This window comes from Bos indicus x Bos taurus, chromosome 1, assembly GCF_003369695.1.
Source record: "Bos indicus x Bos taurus breed Angus x Brahman F1 hybrid chromosome 1, Bos_hybrid_MaternalHap_v2.0, whole genome shotgun sequence".
NCBI lineage: Eukaryota > Metazoa > Chordata > Mammalia > Artiodactyla > Bovidae > Bos > Bos indicus x Bos taurus.
The window spans coordinates 130,411,754-130,435,714 of NC_040076.1; the positions used below are offsets into that span (position 1 = coordinate 130,411,754).

Sequence of the window (23,961 nt, forward strand, 5' to 3'; positions counted from 1 at the left end):
CAACTGGGGCAGGGCTTGTAGGAAAATTCTGAAATATTTTATGTTGTTCTACTTGGGCCTTTCATAAGGTATCATCATCTAATTCATATTCATGTAATAAGTGTTCTGCCTGTTGCTGAATATTAGGAGGGCTAGAATTACCTTGTAATGGCAAAATCACGGCTTCAATATAAGCCCACAGGGGCCAAAAATCTATCGGGATATTTTTTCCCTGTCTGGTGGCACGTTCAATATTCTCTTTGGCCCAGTGCCAAATTTCTAAATCAAAACTGCCTTCTTCAGGGAACCAAGGGTTGCATTCAACCACTGTCTCAAGGCAAGCCTCTATGTGCTGAGGCGAAACTGAGAATCCCTGAACTTTAAATAAGTGCTGAAGTAAAGTAGAAAAGTGATGGGGCTTTCCAGCCATTTGGCCCATGTCTTAGTACTCATCAGCCTCAACAGGCCCTCAGGGTCACTCCGTCCAAATCTGCCAATTGTACCAGGCTCCTATTCTGGGCGCCACTTGTTAAGGTCTTTTAATGGACTGGAACCTGGTGGTCCAGAGTCGACGATAAGAAAGTAAAGGAGAGAGAAAGAGGCTGATATTCCTTGGTTTACGCAGAAAACCAATAAAGTCCCTGACACGGGGCTTGCTCTGTTCATGAAGGCCTCAGGCGCTCTCTTGATGGGGTGAAGGTGCAGAGCGCCTTCTTGAGAGGGTCTTAGAAGCCCAGGCAGGAAAGTGAACCCAGAGGGCCTCTGCGCTCCAAAGAAAGAGCCTGAGAGAGAGAGAGAGAGAAAGCAAGACACGGGGACCAAAGCTCTGATGGAGCTGCTGCTGCTGCTACTGCTAAGTCGCTTCAATCGTGTCCGACTCTGTGCAACCCCATAGATGGCAGCCCACCAGGCCCCGCCATCCCTGGAATTCTCCAGGCAAGAACACTGGAGTGGGTTGCCATTTCCTCCTCCAATGCATGAAAATGAAAAGTGAAAGTGAAGTCGCTTAGTCGTGTCCAACTCTTCATGACACCATGGACTGCAGCCTACCAGGCTCCTCCATCCATGGGATTTTCCAGGCAAGAGTACTGGAGTGGGATGCCATTGCCTTCTCTGTCTGATGGAGCAAAGGTGTTTTAATCAACATGGTGTGGGCATATATACTGTCTTACAAGGTAGTTATTCTTCAACAAAGATAAAGATTAAAATTTCAGACTTACAAAACATAGGTGATCCATATCAAAGAGAGAGAGTTGTAAACAATCACTTTTACCGTATGGTTCACAAGAAGGAAGAGGGTACTTATCACCGTATTGAAAAACTAACGAAGGAAATGCCTGCGTCCCTCAGCCCCAGGAGAGGCTTGCCTCTCCTCTTAATTCCTGAATATTCAGGAATTAATAAGGAACAGAGGATTCCTGACAGATCCAAAACAGTACACGGGAAGCCTCCTGTTAAATGCTTCCTGACAAGAAAGCAAGTAATAAAATGGTAATAAGTACACACCTACCAATGATTACTTAAGTGTCAATGGACTCAATGCTCCAATCAAAAGATACAGAATGGCTAATTGGATAAGAAAGTAAGAATCTTCTATATGCTGCCTCCGAAAGACACATTTCAGAGCTAAAGACACACACAGACTGAAAATGAGCGGCTGGAAAAAGATACTTCATGCAAACAGAAAGGACAAGAAGACAGGGGTAGGAATACTCATATCAGATAAAGTAGATTTTAAAACAAAAACTATAACAAAAGATAAAGGAGGGCATTATATAATGATAAAGGGGTCAATATGAGAAGAGGTTATTACACTCATTAACATATATGCACTTAATAGAGGAGCACCTTAATATGTAAAGCAGATACTAACAGACATAAAGGTAGAAATTGACAATAACACAATAACTGTAGGGGAGTCTGAGAGCCCACTTACATCAATGGACAGATCGTCTAGAAAGAAAATCAATAGGGACTTCCCTGGAGGTCCAATGGTTAAGACTCTGTGCTTCCAATGCCAGGGGCATGGGTTTGATCCCTGGTTGGGGACCCCACATGCCATGCAGCATGGCCAAAAATTAAAAAAAAAAAATCAATAAAGCAACAGTCTTAAATGACACAAAGACCAGTTGGGCTTAATAGAAAAGATGAGTTAAGCTAATGGCTGATTTTTTGAAAAGATAAACAAAATTGATAAACTTTTAGTCAGACTTATCAAGAAGAAGAGAGAGGACCTCAAAAAATAAAACAAGATATGAAAGAACAGAAATAACAACCATTTCCACAGAGAGACAAAAATCATAAGAGAATTCTATGAATAGTTATATGGCAACACATTGGACAACCTAGAAGAAATGGACAATTTCTAGAAAAATGCAACCTGCCAAAAAGAAATACAATTTGAACAGACTGACTATTAGTAGTGAAACTGAGTTTGTAGTAAAAAGAACTCACAGCAAACCAAAGTCCAGAACTGGATGTCTTCACAGGTAAATTCTACCAAACATACAGAGAATAGCTAATATCTATTCTCCTCAAGCTATTCCTAAAAATAGAAGAGATGGAACACACTGAAATTCATTCTATAAGGCCACCATAACCCTGTACCAAGACCAGACAAAGATACTACAAAAATAGAGAAAATTAGGGGCTGATATTCTTGATGAATATAGATGCAAAAATCCTCAAAAAATATTAGCAAATCAAATCCAACAATACATAAAAAGAGGTATACACCATGATCAATTCCAGGGATGGCTCAACATTTGCAAATCAATCAATGAGACAACCACATTAGCAAAGGAAGGATAAAAATCACATGATTATCTTGATAGATGCAGAAAAAGCCTTTGACAAAATTCAACATCATTCCATGATAAGAACTCTCATCTCAGTTGGCAAAGAGGGAACATATCTCAACATAATAAAGGCCACTTATGACAAATCCACAGCTAATATCATACTCAATGATGAAAAACTGAAAGCCTTTCCTTTGAAATCTGGAATGAAGCAAGAATTCTTATTCTTGCCATTTCTATTTAACGTAGTACTGGAAGCCATGGCCACAGCAATCACGTAAGAAAAAGAAATGAAAGGCATCCAGATTGGAAGAGAAGTAAAACTGTCACTGTTTGATATGATACCTCTATGATATGATACTGTATATAGAAAGTATCCAACAAAAAGCTGTAAGAACTATTAAATGATTTCAGTAAAACTTCAGGATATAAGATTAATATAAAAAAATCTGTTGATTTTTCTATACACTAATAATGAACTATTAGAAAGAGAAAGCACAAAACCAATCTTGTTTAAAAAAAAAAAAATCAGATTCAGTTCAGTTCAGTTCAATCACTCAGTTGTGTTCATCTCTTTGCGACCCCATGGACTGCAGCACATCAGGCTTCCCTGTCCATCACCAACTCCCAGAGCTTACTCAGACTCATGTCCATTGAGTCAGTGATGCCATCCAACCATCTTACCCTCTGTTGTCCCCTTCACCTCCAGCCCTCAATCTTTCCCAGCATCAGGGTCTTTTCAAATCGGTCAGCTCTGCGTATCAGGTGGCCAAAGTATTGGAGTTTCAGCTTCAACGTCAGTCCTTCCAGTGAATATTCAGGACTGATTTCCTTTAGGATGGACTGGTTGGATCTCCTTGCAGTCCAAGGGACTCTCAAGAGTCTTCTCCAACACCACAGTTCAAAAGCATCAATTCATTGGCACTCAGCTTTCTTTATAGTCCAATTCTCACATCCATACATGACTACTGGAAAAACCATGGCTTGGACTAGATGGACCTTTGTAGGCAAAGCAATGTCTCTGCTTTTCAATATGCTGTCTAGGTTGGTCATAACTTTTCTTCCAAGGAGCAAGAGTCTTTTAATTTCATTGCTGCAGTCACCATATGCAGTGATTTTGGAGCCCCCCAAAATAAAGTCTGCCCCTGTTTCCACTGTTTCTCCATCTATTTGCCATGAATTGATGGGACCGGATGCCATGATCTTTAATAAAATATATAGGAATAAACTTAACCAAGGAGATGAAAAATCTATACTCTGAAAATTATAAAACAGTGATGAAGGAAATCAAAGATAATAAGAAGAAATATAAAAGTATCTTGTGCTCCTGGAATGGAAGAATTAATATTGTGAAAATGTCCATAATACTCAAAGCAGTCTACAGATTTAATATGATCTCTATCAAAAGAAGAAAGTTTTCATAGAACTAGAACATATAATCCTTAGATTTATATGAAACCACAAAAGACTCTTAATTGCCAAAGCAATTTTGAGAATAAAAGGACAAAGCTGTTAGTATCATACTCCCTGATTTCAGACTATACTACAAAGCTACGTTAATCAAAACAGCATTGTACTGGCACAAAAACAATTTAAATGGAATAGAATAGAGAGCTCAGAAATCAACCTACACATCCATGCTCAATTCATCTACAATAATGGAGGCAAGAATATACAAAGGAGAAAAGACAGTCTCCTCAATAAGTCATGCTGAGAAAACTGGACAGCTACACATGAAAGAATGTAATTAGAACATTTCTTCACACCACATACAAAAATAAACTCAAAGTGCATTAAAAATCTAAATGTAACACCTGAAACCACAAAACTCCTGGAATAAACCATAGGCAGAAAACTCTTTGACATAAATTGTAGCAATATTATTCTGGATCTGTCTCCTAAGGCAAAAGAAATAAAAGCAAAAATAAATAAATGGGCCCAATCAAACTTAAAAGCTTTTGCATAGCAAAGGAAACCACCAAGAAAAAAAAAGACAACATACTAAATGGGGGAGAATATTTGCAAATATTATGATCAATAAGGGGTTAACATCCAAAATATATGAACAGTTCATACAACTCAGTACCAAAAAACAAATACCATATAAATTGTGTTTATAAAATGGCCAGAATACCTGAATAGGCAGTTTTCCAAAGAGGACATACAGATTTTTAACAAGCAAAGATGCTAAATATCATTAATTATTAAAGCAATGCATATCAAAACCACACTTCATGCCCATCAGAATGGCTAACATCAGAAAGTCTACAAATAACAAATGTTGGCAAGGATGTGGAAAAAAAGGGAATCCAAGCACATTGCTGGTGGGAATGTAAATTGGTACAGCCATTGTGGAAAATAGTATGGCAATTCCTCATAAATAAAAATAGAACTATCATACAATCCAGCAAGTTCACTCCTGGGTATATACATCTAAGAAAACCTAAAACCCTAACTCAAAGAGACACATGCATCTCAGTGTTCATAGCAGCATTATTTACAATAGCTAAGATGTGGAAGTAACACATATCCATCAATAGATGAATAGATAAAGAAGATGTGATGTATCTATATGTGTGTATATATAATATATATTAAATATATAATGTATAATATATAGTATTATTGCATTTTGTGTACAGACATATACACAATGTAATATTACTCATCCATTAAAAGGAAGGAAATTCTGCCACATTTGCAGTATGTGAATGGACCTAGAGAATATTATGCTTAGTGTAATGTCAGAGAAAGACAAATACTGTATGATATTGTTTATATGTGGAATCTGAAAAATAAATGAATGTATATAACAAAACAGACTCACAGGTATAGAGAACCAAGCAGTGGTTACCAGCGAAATGGTGGAAGGGAGGAGGGGCAAGATAGGGGTAGGGTACAAAGAGGTACAGGATTTCCAGGTGGTGCTAGTGGTAAAGAATCTGCCTGCTAAGGCAGGAGACATGTGGGTTCAATCTCTGAGTTGGGGAGATCCCCTGGAGGGGGGCATGGCAACCCATGCCAGTATTCTTGTCTGGAGAAGACGATGGAGTAGGGTCACAAAGAGTTGGACATGACTGAAGCAATTTAGCATGCATGCACATTAAAAGGTGGAAATTACTGTGTATAAAATTGATAAGCAACAAGGATATATTGTACAGCAGAGGGAAATACATCTATTATTTGTAATAACTTTAAATGGAGTATAATCTATAAAAATGCTGTACACCTGGAACTAAAGTAATATTGTAAATCAATTATACTTCAATTTAAAAAAGAATATTAAAAAAAAAGAATGAGTCCCTGATTTCTGACTTGGATTGTGGTGCCTGGTGACTGTCAGGCACGAGATGAGGGAGACCAGGGATTTCCATTTAAAAAGAGAAGTTGTAAAAAGGGCAGACTGTGGGGTGTGTGGAAAGACAAAAGGAAGGGAAGGCAGAGAAAGAGAAGTCATAAAAAGAGGGCAGATTGTGGGGTATGTGGAAGGACAAAAGGAAGGGAAGGCAGAGACGTCTCAGGTAAGGAGGACACTTCCACCTGGTACAGGTTTCTGTTGCAGATGAATTTGCCCTTTCCACACTGGAGGCTTGGTGTCGGTTCTCCAAACCTTAAGAGTAGCTCCAACTGCAAAAACATATTCTTAGGAAAACAAATGGATGGAGATCAGAGAGCAGCAGCTTACTGCGAGGTTTCTGTCTTAGTCCGCTTGGGCTGCTACATGAAATGCTGCCCACTGGTGGTTTCTTCAACAGAAACTTGCTGCTCACAGTTCTGGAGGCTGGGAAGCCCAAGATCAAGGTACAGACTGGATTCCTGGCATGCCCTCATTGAGGTTTGTAGACTGCTGCCTTCTTGCTGCGTCCTCACATGGCCTTTCCTTGTGCATGTTTGTGGAGACAGGGAACTCTCCATCTTCCTCTCCTTAGAAGGATCCAACCCTCATGATCTCATCTAAACCTGATGACTTCTGAAAGGTCCTACCTCCAAATACCATCACATTGGGCTTAGGGCTTCAACATATGAGTTTTGGTGATGGGGGAGTTTGTGGCACAAATATTCAGTCCATAACAATTTCTTTCAGAATGGGAAGTATTCACTCTTAAGGCCACAGTCTTTATAAAGGTCCTGTGTCATGTGGCCTCTTGGCATATGTGGCTTCAAGATGTCCCCAATTCCTTACAGGAAGAAGAAATTAAGCATTGACTTACAGAGCTTAATGGGGTTTCCCTGGTGGCTCAGTGATAATGAATCCACTTGCCAATGCAGGAGACACAGTTTCGACCCTTGGGTGGGGAAGATCCCCTGGAGAAGGAAATGGCAACCCTTGCCAGTATTCTTGCCTGGGAAATCCCTTGGACAGAGGAGCCTAGTGGGCTACAGTCTAAGGGGTTGCAAAAGAGTCAGACACAACTTAGGGACTAGACAACAACAAATAGAATTTAACAGCGAAGCCCCTTTGAACAACCTGCCAGGATCAGGCTGGTTCCACTGACTTTTGTGGGCTTATTGCAGATCCTGTTCTCTATCCTGGAAGAGTGGCGTCTGTGGCACAGCTGATTTATGGAGAACGATTATTTCCCCTTGTATCCCTGCCCTTATTCCCCACCCCTTCTTTTAGCTGCAAGTAAATTTAAAAAGGGGGGAAATTACATGTGTGAATAGAGTAATTTCCAGGATAAATCCAGAAGCACATTCTTGGTAGCTATATAAGGTTTTGTCAACAGGAGCATGTTTGACTAGTATGGCTGTGTTGAGAAAAAAATTATTATCTCCAGAAACACGAGGTTAGAAGCATTTTTCTTGGAAATGCAGAATAGTTTAAATTATTGCCATGGGAAAAGGAGATTTTACTCTGGCATGAACTCACTGATTTTTAGTAACAAAAAATTTTTTCAAGATTTGATGTTGACAATATCACTCCTCAGTGTGCCAAGGGTTAGGCTGTGGATTCTTTCTCAGTCTGCAGCAGTGAACTGCCTCTGTCCAGCGATCTGCTCTCCAGTCATGGAAAACCAACACACCAGCCAGTTTCAGCTTCAGAAGAGTGGTGAAAGGAATTGGCAAGGTTGATAAGATATCACTCTGTGTATTGGTTTTGCCCTGCTAATAGCTAAATGGTTTAACAAGTTTATCAGTCCCACTGGTCTGACACATATGTTAGAAACAGGAACTGGGGTTTCAACAGCTCCAGAGAAAACAGGACACGTATTGTTGGCTTGAATATTTCCTTCTCGCAGTAAATCAGAGTTCAAAGAAACTACAGAATTAAGAGGTAGGCTTTTCATGTGTAATTGCACTCAACAAACATTTATTGTTTAAAAATTCCTTTAATGTTTCCTTCTTGACACAGTGGATCTTTTACAACAGAGGTAGTTCAGATCCAAACACCAAACTATTTCCAATTGAGGTGATCAGAGGTTATCTGTAAGGCCAACAAGTGGGGGAAAGCTAGGCTCTTCTTTGATTTTCTTCCCTGTACTCCCTTTTCTTTGCACTAGCTTCAAGCATCCAAAGAACAGCCTTGTAAAATAAAAAGAACATTGATTCAGAGTTTCTACCCATTCTGTTAGCTTATTGCAGGCAGATTCTTTACCGTCTGAGCTATCTTGGAAGCTCCAAGAATACTGGAGTGGGTAGCCATTCCCTTCTCCAGGGTGTCCTCCCAACCCGGGGTTTGAACCCAGGTTTCCTGCATTGTTGGCTGATTCTGTACCATCTGAGCCACTAGGGAAGCCCCATTTGAGGCTACACCAATCCACATGTCCTATGGTCTCATCACAGAGCAACAATTACGTAGGCTCCATGATCCACTGGATTGACCAAGTCTGGCTTACATTACAGTGTAGGAAGTAAGAACTCTCTTACAGGAGGCCAAAACTCTAGGAAAGGAGACAAAACAGACCTGGATGCATATTGACTGTCACCAGTTCATTCAGATCCAACTGTTGTGTAAAGATAAAGAACTCTGGGACCATCTCTACTCAGATATCTGTATTGAGGTTCCCAAGGATTGTTTGGCTGGTTGGAGAAGACCTGAGATTGGATGGTGAAGACATCTTCAGGAATTTTAAACAGAATTAATGTCAGAGCGGGTCAAAGAGTAGGGACATTCCTTAGGTGATAGGTAGGAGAAGCTGTGGATAAGTGGCATCCAGGGTAAAGATACTGATGGAAGCTGTGGCGTCAGTATCTAGGGTCTCCTGAAGCCCATCCTTGAGCCCCTAAGGGTCTGTGGAGTTCAGGATAGAAGCTGTCTCTGTGGCAGCTACCTGCACAGACAGAAAGTTAGTGTGGTACAGGCCAGAGAAGGCAGACATGGGAGCAGCCAGAAGGGAAGGCAGTTCTGCTCTGAACGTGAGAGGGAAGGCTGGAAGAATCTGGGGATGTTCCTGGTAGAGCAGCTCAGATGACAGGAGACATCCTTGGAAAGACTCTACAAGGATATCAGGCTGTGATGCTAAAAAGGCCCCAGGCACCAGAGGCTGACTGCTGGCCTCTGCACCCATTTCAACAATTCTCACACAGGGCTGAGAATTTCCTTCTTAACTGTTCACTGGAAAGTATGAAGATTTCATTCATCTGAAAACAGTAACGACTTAATGTTTATCATCAGGGAATCCATGCCATCTACAGTACTAGTGTTCTATTTTTCTCCTCTTAGCCTTGGTGGAATCACTTCTTTGGCTTTTAGAGCCTTCTGTCTTCACAATGGGCCTGAGATCAGCACTGCAGAGAGGAGCAGAGGCTCTGGGCAGCTTGGAGACTTGCCCTGGCCCCCTTGACCTATAGTGGGTAGAGGCGTGATTCCAAGCTCAGTGCTCTTTCTGTTATACCCTCTACTTGGTCCCTGGTCAGACAGGTCCTATGTTTTGTGCTGAAGGTTTCCCTGCATCAGGGCAGGAATACAGACGCAGATGTAGAGAATGGAGTTGTGGATACAGACAGGCTGGAGAAGGAGAGGGTGGGATGAATTGAGAGAGTAGCATTGGCATATATACACTACCATGAGTAAAATAGATAGCTAGTGGGACGCTGTCGTACAGCACAAGGGAGCTCAGCTCAGTGCTCTGTGATAACCTAAAGGGGAGGAAGGGATGCTCAAGAGGAAGGGGATGTATGTATACTTGTAGCTGATTCATGTTGCTGTACATGAGAAACCAACACAACATTGTAAAACTATTATCCTCCAATTAAAAATTTAAAAAATATATAAAATGTGAGCCTAATAGATGGGTTTACTGCAAGGAGGTCCAACCAGTCCATTCTAAAGGAGATCAGTCCCGGGTGTTCTTTGGAAGGACTGATGCTAAAGCTGAAACTCCAGTACTTTGGCCACCTCATGTGAAGAGTTGACTCATTGGAAAAGACTCTGATGCTGGGTGGGATTGGGGGCAGGAGGAAAAGGGGATGACAGAGGATGAGATGGCTGGATGGCATCACCGACTCAATGGACATGAGTTTGAGTGAACTCTGGGAGTTGGTGATGGACAGGGAGGCCTGGCATGCTGCAATTCATGGGGTCGCAGAGTCGGACATGACTGAGTGACTGAACTGAATGAAACTGAATAGATAGTAGAATACTAGACTTGTAAAGGTGTAATGAATTGATGTTTACACTTTTCCAATATTAAATAAAATTCCTTGAGTGAGAAAAAAAAAGATTTAACTGCATCACTCATGCTCACTTTCATCCCTGTGACTGTGACAAAGATCACCAACTACTTCCAGGCTCTCCACCTCAACCACTTGTGTGATGGTGTTGGCTATCTTGCAAACAGCTAGAAGGCACCAGGATTCATGATCCCCATGAAATGTGGGCACTAGGAATGCATCACTCCCACTAATGGAGTCCTTTCTTTACCCCAGAGTGAGGACCAGGAGCTCTGCTTCCTCCACCCCTCCATGAGGAAGGAACAACCCGTCTATCCAGGGCTAGGGAACTTTGGAAAGATTCCAAGGACTCTGACCCTAGACCTGACAAGGTCCAAAGAAGAAATTCAGTTCCAAAAGGAAGAGGGGTGTGTAGAGACCCAAAGAACTGCTCCTGGGGAGCCTTGGGCACATAGTGGGTTGAATAAAAGTTCATTCATTTTCTGTACGATGTTATGGAAAAACCCAAATGAACTTTTTGGCCAACCAAATAGAAAACAAGAAACCATCGATGAGTGGGACAGCTTTACTTTCCTTGAGCTGCTATATCAGGATCCAAAGTCTGCTTAGGAGGGAGCCTCTCTGTCCATACCAGAGCATCCAGTGGATACCTATTCATGGCTGAAAGAAGGTTCTGGATGAAGATAGAGCAAAGGATAGCTCGAAAGAGGATTACTACACGTGCCTGTTTGCCTTCCCAGGTGGTGCTAGTGGTAAAGAACCCACCTGCCAATGTAGGTAGACATAAGAGACGTGGGTTCAATCCCTGGGTTGGGAAGATCCCCTGGAGGAGGGCATTGCAACCCACTCCAGAATTCTTACCTGGAGAATCCTCATGGACAGAGGAGCCTGGTGGGCTACAGTCCATAGGGTCACAACAAGTTGGACATGACTGAAACAACTTAGAACGCATAAAATTACACCTTTCAGGGGTGATGGGGAGCAGACCACAGGAGAGTCACACTGTCTGGGGAAATGTGGGGATTACCACATCAGTGGAGGGTGGTGACACTGACCTCATGAGACTGAGAGGAAGCCCAGGGACCTCTGGGCAAAGGCACCTTTCTCTTTGTGACCCCATGGACTGCAGCCTGCCAGGCTCCTCTGTCCATGGGGATTCTCCAGGCAAGAATACTGGAGTGGGTTGCCATGCCCTACTCCCGAGGTTCTTCCCAACCCAGGGATCAAACCACTGTCTCCTGCATTGCAGGCAGATTCTTTACCATCTGAGCCACCAGGGAAGCCCTTCCTGAAGCCACCATAACTGAAATCAGGGAATCAATTCTAGTTCCACATCACCAGGCCTTGGACTACTGGGGTTTGCATGTGTGAGCTCAGTTGCTCATCATGACTCTTGCAACCCCATGGACTATAGCCCACCAGGCTCCTCTGTCCTTGGGATTCTTTAGGCAAGAATACTGGAGTGGGTTGTCATTTCCTCCTTTAGGGGATCTTTCTGGCTCAGGGATCACACCCTCATTTCTTGCATCTCCTGCATTGGCAGGCAGATTCTTAACCACTGAGGCATGTGGGGAGCCCTTGGGGTTTGTACACTACTTACCTATTTGTGAAGGTGGATTTTCTTTTCCTTTAACAAAACCTTTTGTTTGCAGAGCTTGGACAAACAGGGTTGTGTGTTGAAGAAATTTCCCAAGTCTCTGCCCATGATTTTGACTGAGGCCAAACTACTTGGGTGCACACTTTATTGGCTCCAAGACTATACTATGGATTCAGTTTTCCCCAGGTGAAATTGGTGCCTTGTAACACCCTGACAGGCCCACCAACAGGTAGGATTAGTGTGTGGGTCACCTGAAAAATCATGTGAACCCCTTGATCTGCAAGTCTCTGTTTTTGGGGCAGCTTAGTAAATAAAGGGAGGAGCTTCCTGGGAAGTTCTGGTGTTTAGCATTAATCTTCTGCCAATGATTTACTTCCCTTGGCACTGTTGAATTGAAGATTAGGTGGTCATTTATCAGAAAGTGCAGTAGGAAAAAACTTGTCGCTGCTGCTAAGGCCACGGGTATTGGCCAACTACAAGTTTCTGGCTAGAAGGTAAGCTCTGATTTATTGGATTTGTATTTTTTGAAAGAGTTACATGTAAAGCAAAAAACTAACTGCTAATGAATGAGATGTCTGCTCTCCTGGTGTTGGCTGGAGTTAGAGCTTATGTTGAAGGAGAGGGAGGTGCTGCAGGTATCCGCTCAGAGCCTAGGTTTTGGGGACAGGTAGACCCAAGTTAAAGTCATGGGTCTGCTAACTGTGTAATCTTGGCAAGTGATTTAACCTTCAGTTTGCTTCTTCTTAATTCTATTAGTTTTTCGGTAAGTTGTCTTGGATTTTCTCTGTAGGCAATCATATTTTCTACAACTAGTGATATTTTTGTCTCTTCCTTTCTAATATTCATAGTAGAAATTCTTTTATCTTGTTTCATTGCATTGGTTAGACTTAGCAGAATGATGGGGAAAATAACATTCATAATGGACATCCATACTACATTCCTGGTCTTAATGGGGAGGTTTCAAATGCTTCATATTAAGCACAATCACTGCTATATGTTCTGGTAGACACTGTCAGCTTAAGAAAGTTTCCTTGTGCTTTTAAAAAATCATAAATGGATATCAAATTTTATCTCGTTGTCAGCGTCTATTGAGCTAAAATGATCATACAGTTTTTCTTTTTTAATCTGTTAAAAGAATGCATTTCATTAATAGTTTTCCTACTAATTAATTATTTTCCTATTGCAAATCATCCTTAAATTTCTCAGGTAAAACCTAATCAATGCACCTTTCTTTTGAACATTGCTGGATTTGATTGGATCACATTTTATTTAGAATTTTAAAAATCAAAGCTTATTATTATTAAAGAAATGCAAACAAAAACCACAAAGACATATCACCTCACACCTGTCAGAATGGCTAGCATCAAAAAGTCTATAAATAACAAATGTTGGTGAGGAGGTACAGAATAGAGAACTCTCATGCAGGGTCCGTTGAAATGTAAATTGGTACAGCCTCTATGGAAAACAGTATGCAGATTCCTCAAAAAACTAAAAACAGAATTACCATATGATCTAGCAATTCTATTCCTTGGTATATAGCCAAAGAAAACAAAACCATGAATTTGAAAAGACACATGTACCCCAAAGTACATAGCAGTACTATTTACAGCAGGCAAGATATGGAAGCAACCCAAGTGCCGGTCAATAAATGAATGGATATATATATATATATACACACACAATGGAATTATTACTCAGCCATAAAAATAATGAAATTCTGCCATTTGCAGCAATGTCAATGCACCTAGAGAATATTATGCTTAGTGAAACAAATCAGACAAATACTGTATGATATCACTAACATGGGGAATGTAAAAAGTAATATAAATGAATGCACATGCAACACTAAAACAGACCCAAAGAGAGAGAAAACAAACTAGTGGTGACCGAAGAGTAGAAGGAAGGGGTCGTGGGGAGACGGGGGAGGGGATTAACAAATATGAACCACACTAGATATAAAATTGATAAGCAACAAGGATATATTGTCTTGCAAGGGAATTATAGTCATTACGTTGTAATATTTTTATTGGCATATAATCTATAAAAATACTGAATCACTTTGCTGTACACCTGAAAGTAATCTGATATTATAAATCAACTATACTTCAATTAAAAAACTAAGCTTGAAAGTGATATTCATATATTATCTTCTTGTGTACTATATCTTATCAAGTTTTATGAATATAATTTTTAATGAATAGTGTTGATTTTAGGGAGCAGGCCAGGACAGAGGGGTGGACATGCTGACGAAGCTCCAGTTCTCCCTGTCGGTCACCCTGCTGTTTGCCTGTGGCTTCCTCTACCAGTTCACCCTGAAACCCAGCTGCCTCATCTGCTACCTACCTTCCTACAAGTCCCATCAGGGGCTGGAAGCTCTCCTGGGTCGTGGGCGCAGCATCGTGTTCCTAGAAACCTCGGAGAGAATGGAGCCAACCCCACTGGTCTCCTGTGCTGTGGAGTCAGCTGCAAAGGTTTACCCCGAGCAGCCTGTGCTGTTACTTATGAAAGGGCTCAACAATTCCATGCAGCTGCCCCCAAACTCCACTTCCCCAGCCCTTTCCCTCCTCTCAGCAATTGACAACGTTTTCCTCTTCCCTTTGGATATGAAAAGCCTGTTTGAAGACACACCGTTGTTTTCATGGTACACTCAAGTAAGTGTTTAGAGAACCTCAGAATCCCAGTGTTGGGAGGGACCATAGAAATTGGATCCAACCTACTCATTTTATAGATGGGTACACTGAGGATAGATGGGTGGGGAAGATCCCCTGGAGAAGGAATAACAATCCACTCCAGTACTCTTGCTTGGAGAATTCCATGGATGGAGGAGACTCGTAGGCTACAGTCCATGGGGTCGCAACGACTGAGCGACTTCACTTTCACACTGAGGATAAGGGCTCAGAAATAGGCTGAGACAGGGTATCAAAGATAAGCAAGAACCCAGATCTTTTGACTCTTGCCTGGTCTTCTTTCTATAGTGTTGAGTCCCAATTCAAGGAAACAGGAGAGTCTTGATTTAAGCTTATCTCTACCCTGCTGCCTTTTACTTTCATTTTATTTCTTAGGATGTCTTGAAACTACTCTTAATTGAATGAGTTTCTGTATCTTTTCTAGGTGTATAGACCACTCATTTTTCACTGACAGTTTTAAACCCATCTATGTTAAACTTTTTTTGCACCTGAGGGGGGGAAATTAGGCAATATTGAACTAGAAAATGATTTAAATAGATAATTCATGAAAGATCAGGTGGGTGCAGCTATATAGGATTGTGTAATATTGAGAGATGATCAAGAAACTCCTGGGGTTCTTAGGACTTTTGTAATTTTGTGCGAAATCTCTCTTTACCTTTCCCTTTAAAGGACACTTGTGGTGGCATTTACGGCCCATGGTAATCCAGGCTAATTTCCTCGGCTCAAGGTCCTTAAGTTAATCACATCGGCAAAGACCCTTTTTCTAAAGGAGGTAATTGTAGGTTTCAGGAATTAGGACCATTGAGTGGCTGTTATCCAATCTACTACAGTATTTGTATAAAAAAAGAGAAAACTTCTGTCCCACACCCTCTCTCAGTCACCTAGGGACTGGGTGGGGTGTCCTGGATGGGGGACATGCTTGCATCTTGGGGGAGCTGGGCAGTGGCATTTTCTGCCCCAGTTAGCCACCATAGGATAGCTGGAGGCCAGCTGTAAGGATGACTGAGTGCGCCATCACCTGCTGATGATCACTGGACTCACTGCACTGATTTGAGCAACTGTAGCCCTTGAAGAGGAGAAGGCAATGGCACCCCACTCCAGTACTCTTGCTTGGAAAATTCCATGGACGGTGGAGCCTGGTAGGCTGCAGTCCATGGGGTCACTAAGAGTCGGACACGACTGAGTGACTTCACTTTCACTTTCATGCATTGGAGAAGGAAATGGCAACCCACTCCAGTGTTCTTGCCTGGAGAATCCCAAGGATGGCGGAGCCTGGTGGGCTGCTGTCTATGGGGTCGCACAGAGTCGGACACGACTGAAGCGACTTAGCAGCAGCAGCCCTTGAAGATGCCCAGAGATGAATACTGTGAACTTGGGGAGGGAATGAGCAACCAGAATCTGATTCCCCTTTCTGGTGCTCACCTCCAGGGAAAGTTTTATTTTACCTTGATGTCAGTCCAATGTCCACATCAAGGCAGGCTTCCTCCTCCTGGTTCTGTGTGGCTTCTGATATCTGGGTCTGTTCATTAATAATCACCAATTTACTAACAATCAACTTCAGTTATTTTTACTGAAAATAAGTGAGCCTCCAGAGTTAGACTGCCTGGGTTAAAATCCAACCTCTGCCTTTCTTACCTTGGACAAAGGATTGAACTTCTTGTTCCTTCCTTTCAATTTTTCACTTGAAAAACAGGAATAATCGTAGTATATAGGTACTATAAGATTTATTATTATTTTTTTTTTATATTTGGCTGGGATGGGTCTTGGTTGCTGTGCTTGGGCTTTCTCTAGTTGCAGCAAGCAGGTGGCTGCTCTCTAGTTGTGGTGTGCCAGCATATCATGGCAGTGGCTTCTCTAGCTGTAGAGCACGGGCTCCAGGGTGCATGGGCTCAGTAGTGGCGTACATGGGCACAGGCTTAGTTGCTCCTCAACATGTGGGATCTTCCCATACCAGGGATCAAACCCATGTCCCCTGCACTGGCAGGCAGATTCCTAACCACTGGACCACCAGGGAAGCCAGGTACTATGATTTTTGAGGATTTGTGTAGATTAGAAATTATAACAGTTATTGATAAATTTTAGCTATTATTATGCATGAGATTTTTGGCAATTGTATACAATATAATGCTATTAATAGTTCAGGTGAGGATTTTGGCAGTCTTAGCTGACTTTCTTTTGTTTGGTTTTAGAGCAGAATTTTTTAAAAAAATGTTTATTTTGTCAAAAGCCAAGGGTCATGGTTTAATCTTTTAATCAACATGTTTAAATTTAGAAAAATCTATTTTGCTTTCTGTATTCAAAATCTTAGCATTCCACTTGGGAACACGGATATTTAATTTATAATGGTTTATTTCTATTCATTTCAAAGTCATTTTCTGTTCTGCTCACATTTTAGCATTTTTCAGTTGTCCTTGACTCCTCGGTCTCCAGCTCCATATCCAATTCATCAGCAAATCCTGACCAGCTTTATCGTTCCCATGTGCTCAGAATCTGACTACTTCCGTCATCTCCTTTATTGTCACCCTGGTCTACATGGTCATCGTCTCCTGCCTGGATTATTTCAACAGCTTCCAAATTTGCCTCTTTGCTCCTGCCCCCATCTATTTTCCATACCATAGCCAGGGTGACCCTTTTTAGACTAATTCAGGTCAAATCTCCTTTCTTCCAAACCTTCCAAATCATTTCGGTCTCTACCCCAGCATAGCATCTGCCCTCACTCCTGCCCTGCCCCTTCTCTGATCTTGTTTCCTATCCCTCTCTTTTCACTACTCTGCACTGCGGTTTTCCTGTTCCTATACACCATGAGTGTGTTCCTGCCCCAGGGCCCTTGCACTTACTGTTTCCTCTACCTAGAACCCTCCTCTCAGAGATACCAACATAGTTCATCCATTCGCTTCATCCAGGGTTCTGTCTGAACTGAAGATCGTGCTCCATCCTGTCCCCTTCATAACCCCCTTGCCTGACTTTCTTTCCAAGCCTTATGAAAACCCAACATATGATGTATTTATTTGTTTATTGTCTATATTCTGCCAGTAAAGATTTTTGTCTATTTGTTCACTTTTGTATCCTTAGCAGCTTAGAGCTGTGTGAATGGTAAGTAGGCCTTTGATGAATGTTATTAAATGAATTAATCAGTGGACGAAGGTATGGATTTTAAGATTCTTTTACCAACTTTTCAAAGAACATAGATATTAATATGTCCTATAGTTTCAGAGTTCATTTTTTCCTTTATCAGTTCTCAGCATTTTTAGGATGTACAAAAAATTCTTTCTTCACAGTTTCATATTTGTGGTTAATTTCTATCCTGCTGAAAGCGACTCATGAAATCCCTTCTGGGTTTCATCTTTCTACTGCTTTTATAAAAAAAACGATTTCATGAAATCTTTAGAAGCTGTTAAAAATCTTCCTATTGATACTACTGCTGTAAACTTTTCACTTAAAGGCAACTTTTTTGGGTTGGAGGTAATTTTGATAAATTTGCGACATTGGGCTTTTGGCAAATAGATTTTTGGGAGGTCGACTTGCTTCCTCCTTAGCTACCTGTGCCAGGCCTCCCCTTTCCCCTTTCTGGGGGCTGATTTGTACCTGCTCCTGCAGATCAACAGCAGTACCGAGAGATTCTGGCTGCATATCAGCTCAGATGCATCCCGCTTGGCCTTCATCTGGAAGTATGGCGGTGTCTACATGGACACAGATGTCATCTCCATCAGACCCATCCCTGAGGACAACTTTCTGGCTGCACAGAAATCTCGGTTCTCAAGTAATGGGGTGTTTGGATTCCTCCCCCACCACCCTTTCCTGTGGCAGTGCATGGAAAACTTTGTGGAAAATTATAATCCAAATATTTGGGGCCACCAGGGTCCCGAATTGATGACAAGGCTTTTGAGAGTATGGTGCAAACTCAGAGACTTCCAGGAGGTGAGTGACCTCAAGTGTTTAAACTTCTCCTTCCTACACCCCCAAAGATTTTACCCCATCTCTTTTCGAGCCTGGCGGCGCTACTATGAAGTCTGGGATACGGAACCGAGCTTCAACAATTCCTATGCCCTGCATCTGTGGAACCACATGAACCAGGAAGGGAAGGCTGTGGTCAGAGGAAGCAATACACTGGTGGAACATCTCTACCGTAAGCACTGTCCCAAGACTTACAGGGACCTTCTTCAAGGTCCAGAGGGGTCAGTGACTAGGGAGCAGAGTCCAGGTAACAAATAAGCCAATGCTGGGCTGTTGGTGCAACACTGCGGATTTAGCCACTTCCTAGAGTGCCAGGTTTTCACCTGATCTCCACTTCCCTGGAGTGCAGAGGCTCATCCACATATCACTTACAGTCACAATTTTCCATGTTGTTTCACCAAAAAACCATTAGAACTAAAAAATGAATTCAGTAAGGCGACAAAATCAATACACAAAAATTAGCTACATTTCTAACCACTAATAATGAACCATCAGAAAGAAAAAGAAAACAATTCTATTTACATTTGCATCAAAAAGAACAAAACACCTAGGAATAAATTTAACCAAGGATGTGAAAGGCCTGCATATTGAAAACTTTAGGACACTGATGAAGAAACTGAAGAAGATACAATGAAACAGAAAGATATCATATGCTCATGAAGGATGAATATTGTTAAAATGTCCATTCTACCCAAAGCAATGTGCACACTGAAAGCAGTTTATACCAAAATTCCAGTGGCATTTTTTTCAGAAATAGAGCAAAGAATCCTGATATTTATGTGGAACAACAAAGGACCAGGAATAGCCAAAGCTATCCTCAAAAAGGAGAACAGGTTGGAGGTATCTTGCTCCTTGACTTCAAACTGTATTTCGAAGCTGCAGTAACCAGAACAATTGTGAGGTCAAAGACAGACCCACAGGCCAGAGGACCAGAATAGAGAGCCCAGAAATAAACCTACATGGATGTGGTCAGTTTATTTATAGCCAAAGGGTCAAGAACATACAGCCGGGCAAGTGCAATCCCCTCAGTAAACAATGAAAGGAAAACTAGACTCCATACTAAAGAATGACACTGGACACAGTATACATTGCACATACCACGGGCTAGAAACCTACACTTTTCCATGTCAAGATCTTCCTTTCCTGGGTCCTCTGAAGATGGACTCCCCCCAACCACCACCAACCTTCAACTCCCAGCAGTCAGTTGCTCACAAGAAGTTTCTCCCCTCCTTCCCTCACTTCACTTTTCCCTCACCGTTTTCTCCCCATGGGACCTCCTGGGGCGTGTCCTGAGAAAACTGTTCCTATCTGCATGGACACAGTGTCATGTTGTCCTCAAATTGAAACCTCATCAGGTCCTCAGAAGACCGAGCACTGACAGCGCTGACCTGTGGTATGTGGAAGTGAAACCCGTACTGGTGCTGAAGGAGGCTGAGCTCCGCAACAGAGCGAGATGAAACCTCTCGCGAGCCCCCGCTTACTGCTCCCTGCAGGCAGTGGCGGAATTGCAGGCCCCGCTTGTCAGTTGGGATGGGTGGACTGTGTCTACAATAGAAATCCCGAAGACCATTGGTATATAAAATATAGAAGTTTGTCTCTCATGTAAAAGTAGTCTGAAGGTAGGCAGATCAGGGTGGGTATGGTCACTGCAGTCATCAGGGACCCTGGCTTCTTGGATCTTTCTGCTTACCATCCTTAGCATCCACAGCCCATGGTTCATATGGTCTCCAGCCCATCATTTCTGCGTTTCAGGCAGCAGGATGAAGGAAAGAGGAAAGGTGCACTTTCCTTATTTTATAAATGCTTCCTGCAACTTACCATATAACATTTAACCTTACATCTCAGTGACCAGTATGTAGCTGCAAGAGAGGCTGGGACATTTAAGGAGGAAGAAAAGTGGGTGTTATGATAGGTGGCTGACAGTTTTACTACATGTTAAATTTACTTCTGTAAGATTAATTATAGAGTCCGATAGAGCATTAAATTTACTTCTGTAAAATTAATTACAGAATCTGATAGAGCAGGGGTCCCCAAACTCTGGGCTGTGGACAGGTATCTCCTGTCAAATCATTGGTGAAATTAGATTGAAGTACACTTGAATCTTCTGAAACCATCCCCCTCCCCCCAACCCCTGGTTCAAGGAAGAATCGTCTTCCATAAAATCTGTCCTTGGTGACATATAGGTTGAGGACAGCTGTGTTAGAGAATTGGCTGGGGAAAAAAGAGGCTTGATTCCTACCCTTTAATTTGATACTCATTAAAGCATTCAGTCAGTAATATTAATTCTGTCTCTCTGTGTGCCAAGCACTGATGTAGATGCTGAAGATTCAGCTGGATCAAGCAGACAAGGTCCTAAGTCAGCTTGGACTGCAATAACAAAGTACTATAGACGGAGTGGTTAAACAACACAAATGTATTTGTCACAGTTCTGGATGCTGGGAAGCCCAAGATCAGGGTGCCAGCGTGGCTGAGCTCTATTAAAGATCCTCTTCCAAGTGGCAGATAGCAGATTTCTTGTTAAATCCTCGCATGGTGGAAAGAGGCAAGCGAGATCTCTGGGGTCCCTTTTATAAGGGAACTAATCCCATCCATGAGTGTTCTGCCCTCATGACCCAATTACCTCCCAAAGGTCCCACTTCCTAATATGATCACTTTGAGGTAGTAGGATTTCAACATATGAATTTTGGGGGGATCACATTCAGTCCATTGGAGGTCCCCAGTACTTAAATCTAATGACTGGCCATATCCCCTCTGGGATAGTCTCCTCTGCTCCTTAGGGTGCCTGCTATTCCCTTTTCTACTCCAGTTGTCTTAAAAAAGCAAATCACTCACTCAAATTTTAAAAACAGCTTCCCCTTCTACAGTCACATAAAAATTTACTTCCTCTTCCTAGGAGGTATGAGAATTAATATTTCTTCCACAAATAGTCATCAATCAAGATTTTCTAGAAAATTGTTTTGATAGTTTGCTTTTAAGGAAAGCATAAATTTATGTTTTTCTCCAGATATGAAGTGATGATGCTTTTCAAACTACATCTACCCATCCCCTTTCATTCTGATATTTCCCTCTTTGAGAATCACTGCTCTGACTGTCCTGCTAAAAAATAATCACAAGTCATGTCTCCTGCCCTAGCTTTGTTTATTCCCAGCTAACTGCTCTGGATTCTTAGGTCCAGTCTGATGCTAGAGTGAGACTTTGAGACTTGCTGCTACTCACTGTGGCGGTCCTCTGACCAGTGTCCCCAAAGTCCCTGCTGGGTTTCAGCTCACCTGCGTGTCTCCATAGGCGTGTCTCCTAGCACTAGCCGTTTGAGGGTGGAGCAGGGTCACACACTGAACCTAATTTCCGCATCTGGAGAATGCATGGCAAATGCATGACTAATGTTCCCAATCACTAGGGTTTTGAAAAGTTTGATTAGAAATATTTTCAATATTTCAAAAATATATGAACTGTTTTATATGATGGGATCAAATAGGTCAAGCTGAATGTTACATTTCTTTATGCTGGGCTGTGATTATATGAATTCACTGTAGCAATACTGATAATTCGACGGTTATAGAGAGTTTTACCTGGCAGCAAGATGTTTTTGATTGATAACACGTCAGGCAGAAATTAATAATGTATTACTTAATAAATGCAGTTTGTTTAGTGGAAAAGAATATTTCAAAACTTGGCAGCGATGGGAAAAATGCATAGACTAAAAGGTATGTAATTAAAAAATAAGTACTAGAGATGTAACGTACAACGTGATGATTACAGCTAACACTGCTGTGTAAAACACAGGAAAGATGTTAAGAGAGTAAATACTGGAGTTTGCATCACAAGGAGAAACATTGTTTCCTTTTTTCTTTTTATTGTATCTATATGAGAAGACGGATTTTAGTTGAAACCACTGTGGTTGTCATTTCACAATATATGTAAACCATGCTGTATACCTGAAACTTATAGAGTGATAAATAACAATTACTTCTCAATAAAGCTGGAAAGAAAACATAGTGGTGAGGAGGGTACTGGGCAAAATAAAAAGAGTAATGAGCCATCAGAAATGTGGATTCCAGATGACCCTGGGTTCCTTCTGGCCTTTGGTGAACATATGCCACACGTTTACATCATGATACAGTTTGAAATTAGGTCATGCGAAGGCAATGGCACCCCACTCCAGTGCTCTTGCCTGGAAAATCCTATGGACGGAGGAGCCTGGAAGGCTGCAGTGCATGGGGTCGCTGAGGTTCGGACACGACTGAGCAACTTCACTTTCACTTTTCACTTTCATGCGGTGGAGAAGGAAATGGCAACCCATTCCAGTGTTCTTGGCTGGAGAATCCCAGGGACGGGGGAGCCTGGTGGGCTGCCATCTATGGGGTTGCACAGAGTTGGACACAACTGAAGCGACTTAGCAGCAGCAGCAGCAGTGTTTCCCCCATGTTAACTTTTCTTTTTTCAAACCTGACACTCATTCTTAGAATTTCAAATGATAAGATTGCATGGAATAAAAGATGAAAGTCCCTCTTGTACTACTGTCAAGTTTGGTATGTCTCTCACTTTTCTCTGAATATATGTCCATGCTATTTGTAAGTAGTTTTGGCCATAGTCTTCCCAGTATCCCCCACTATCAGCTTATCTGCCCTAACTCTTCTCTCCAGGATCTCCATGATGCAGCAACTAACGTGTGAAGACTTGCCCCAGAGGGCTAATGACTGTGTGAGCATAATGGTTAAATATTTTGAATATCACCCCTGAATTTCTTATATGTATAATTAAAAAACATAAATGGATTCATATAATACATAGTATTATGTTAGTTGTTTTTTAATTTAACACTGCATATGTCTTGGACACCTTTTTTCATTAACAAAATATATTCTTCATAAGGGCTGCAGAGTGTTTTATTGTAGGATATATCATAATCTATTTACTTAAAACCCAACTGGTGGACATTTAAGATGATTCTAATTTTAATCATACAAATGGTACTGTAGTTCTGATTACCACATTTTTAAGACTTTAAAATTTGGTATGTGCTGTCAAATTGTTTTCAAAAAGGCTGTTTGAAATTTCTCATTTCCCCATCCTTCACCAGTGCCAACATTCTACTTAATTTTAGCCAATATGATTGTTTAAAAATGTATCTAGTTATTTTACTTTTGGTGAAGTTGAGTTTCATATGTTTAACTGGTATGTTTTCTTATTCTATGACTTGCCTAATCTTTTGTTCACTTTTCTATGGGATTGCTTTTCTATTTCTTATTGATTTTTAACTGGTCTTTGTATATCATGGACACAAACATTTTATTATTTTGTTGCACTTTTTTTTTCAATCTGTCTCAGCCCG

General features: G+C 41.5%; 1 protein-coding gene across 1 annotated transcript; it reads left to right on the plus strand.

The window, feature by feature from the left end:
- Positions 1-14,228: 14,228 nt before the first annotated feature.
- Positions 14,229-22,795, plus strand: A4GNT (alpha-1,4-N-acetylglucosaminyltransferase). The gene is made up of 2 exons (XM_027552603.1): positions 14,229-14,639; positions 18,273-22,795. Exons 1-2 carry the CDS (start codon positions 14,229-14,231, stop codon positions 18,885-18,887), a joined length of 1,026 nt encoding a protein of 341 aa, XP_027408404.1. The 3' UTR covers positions 18,888-22,795.
- The last annotated feature ends 1,166 nt before the right edge of the window (positions 22,796-23,961 follow it).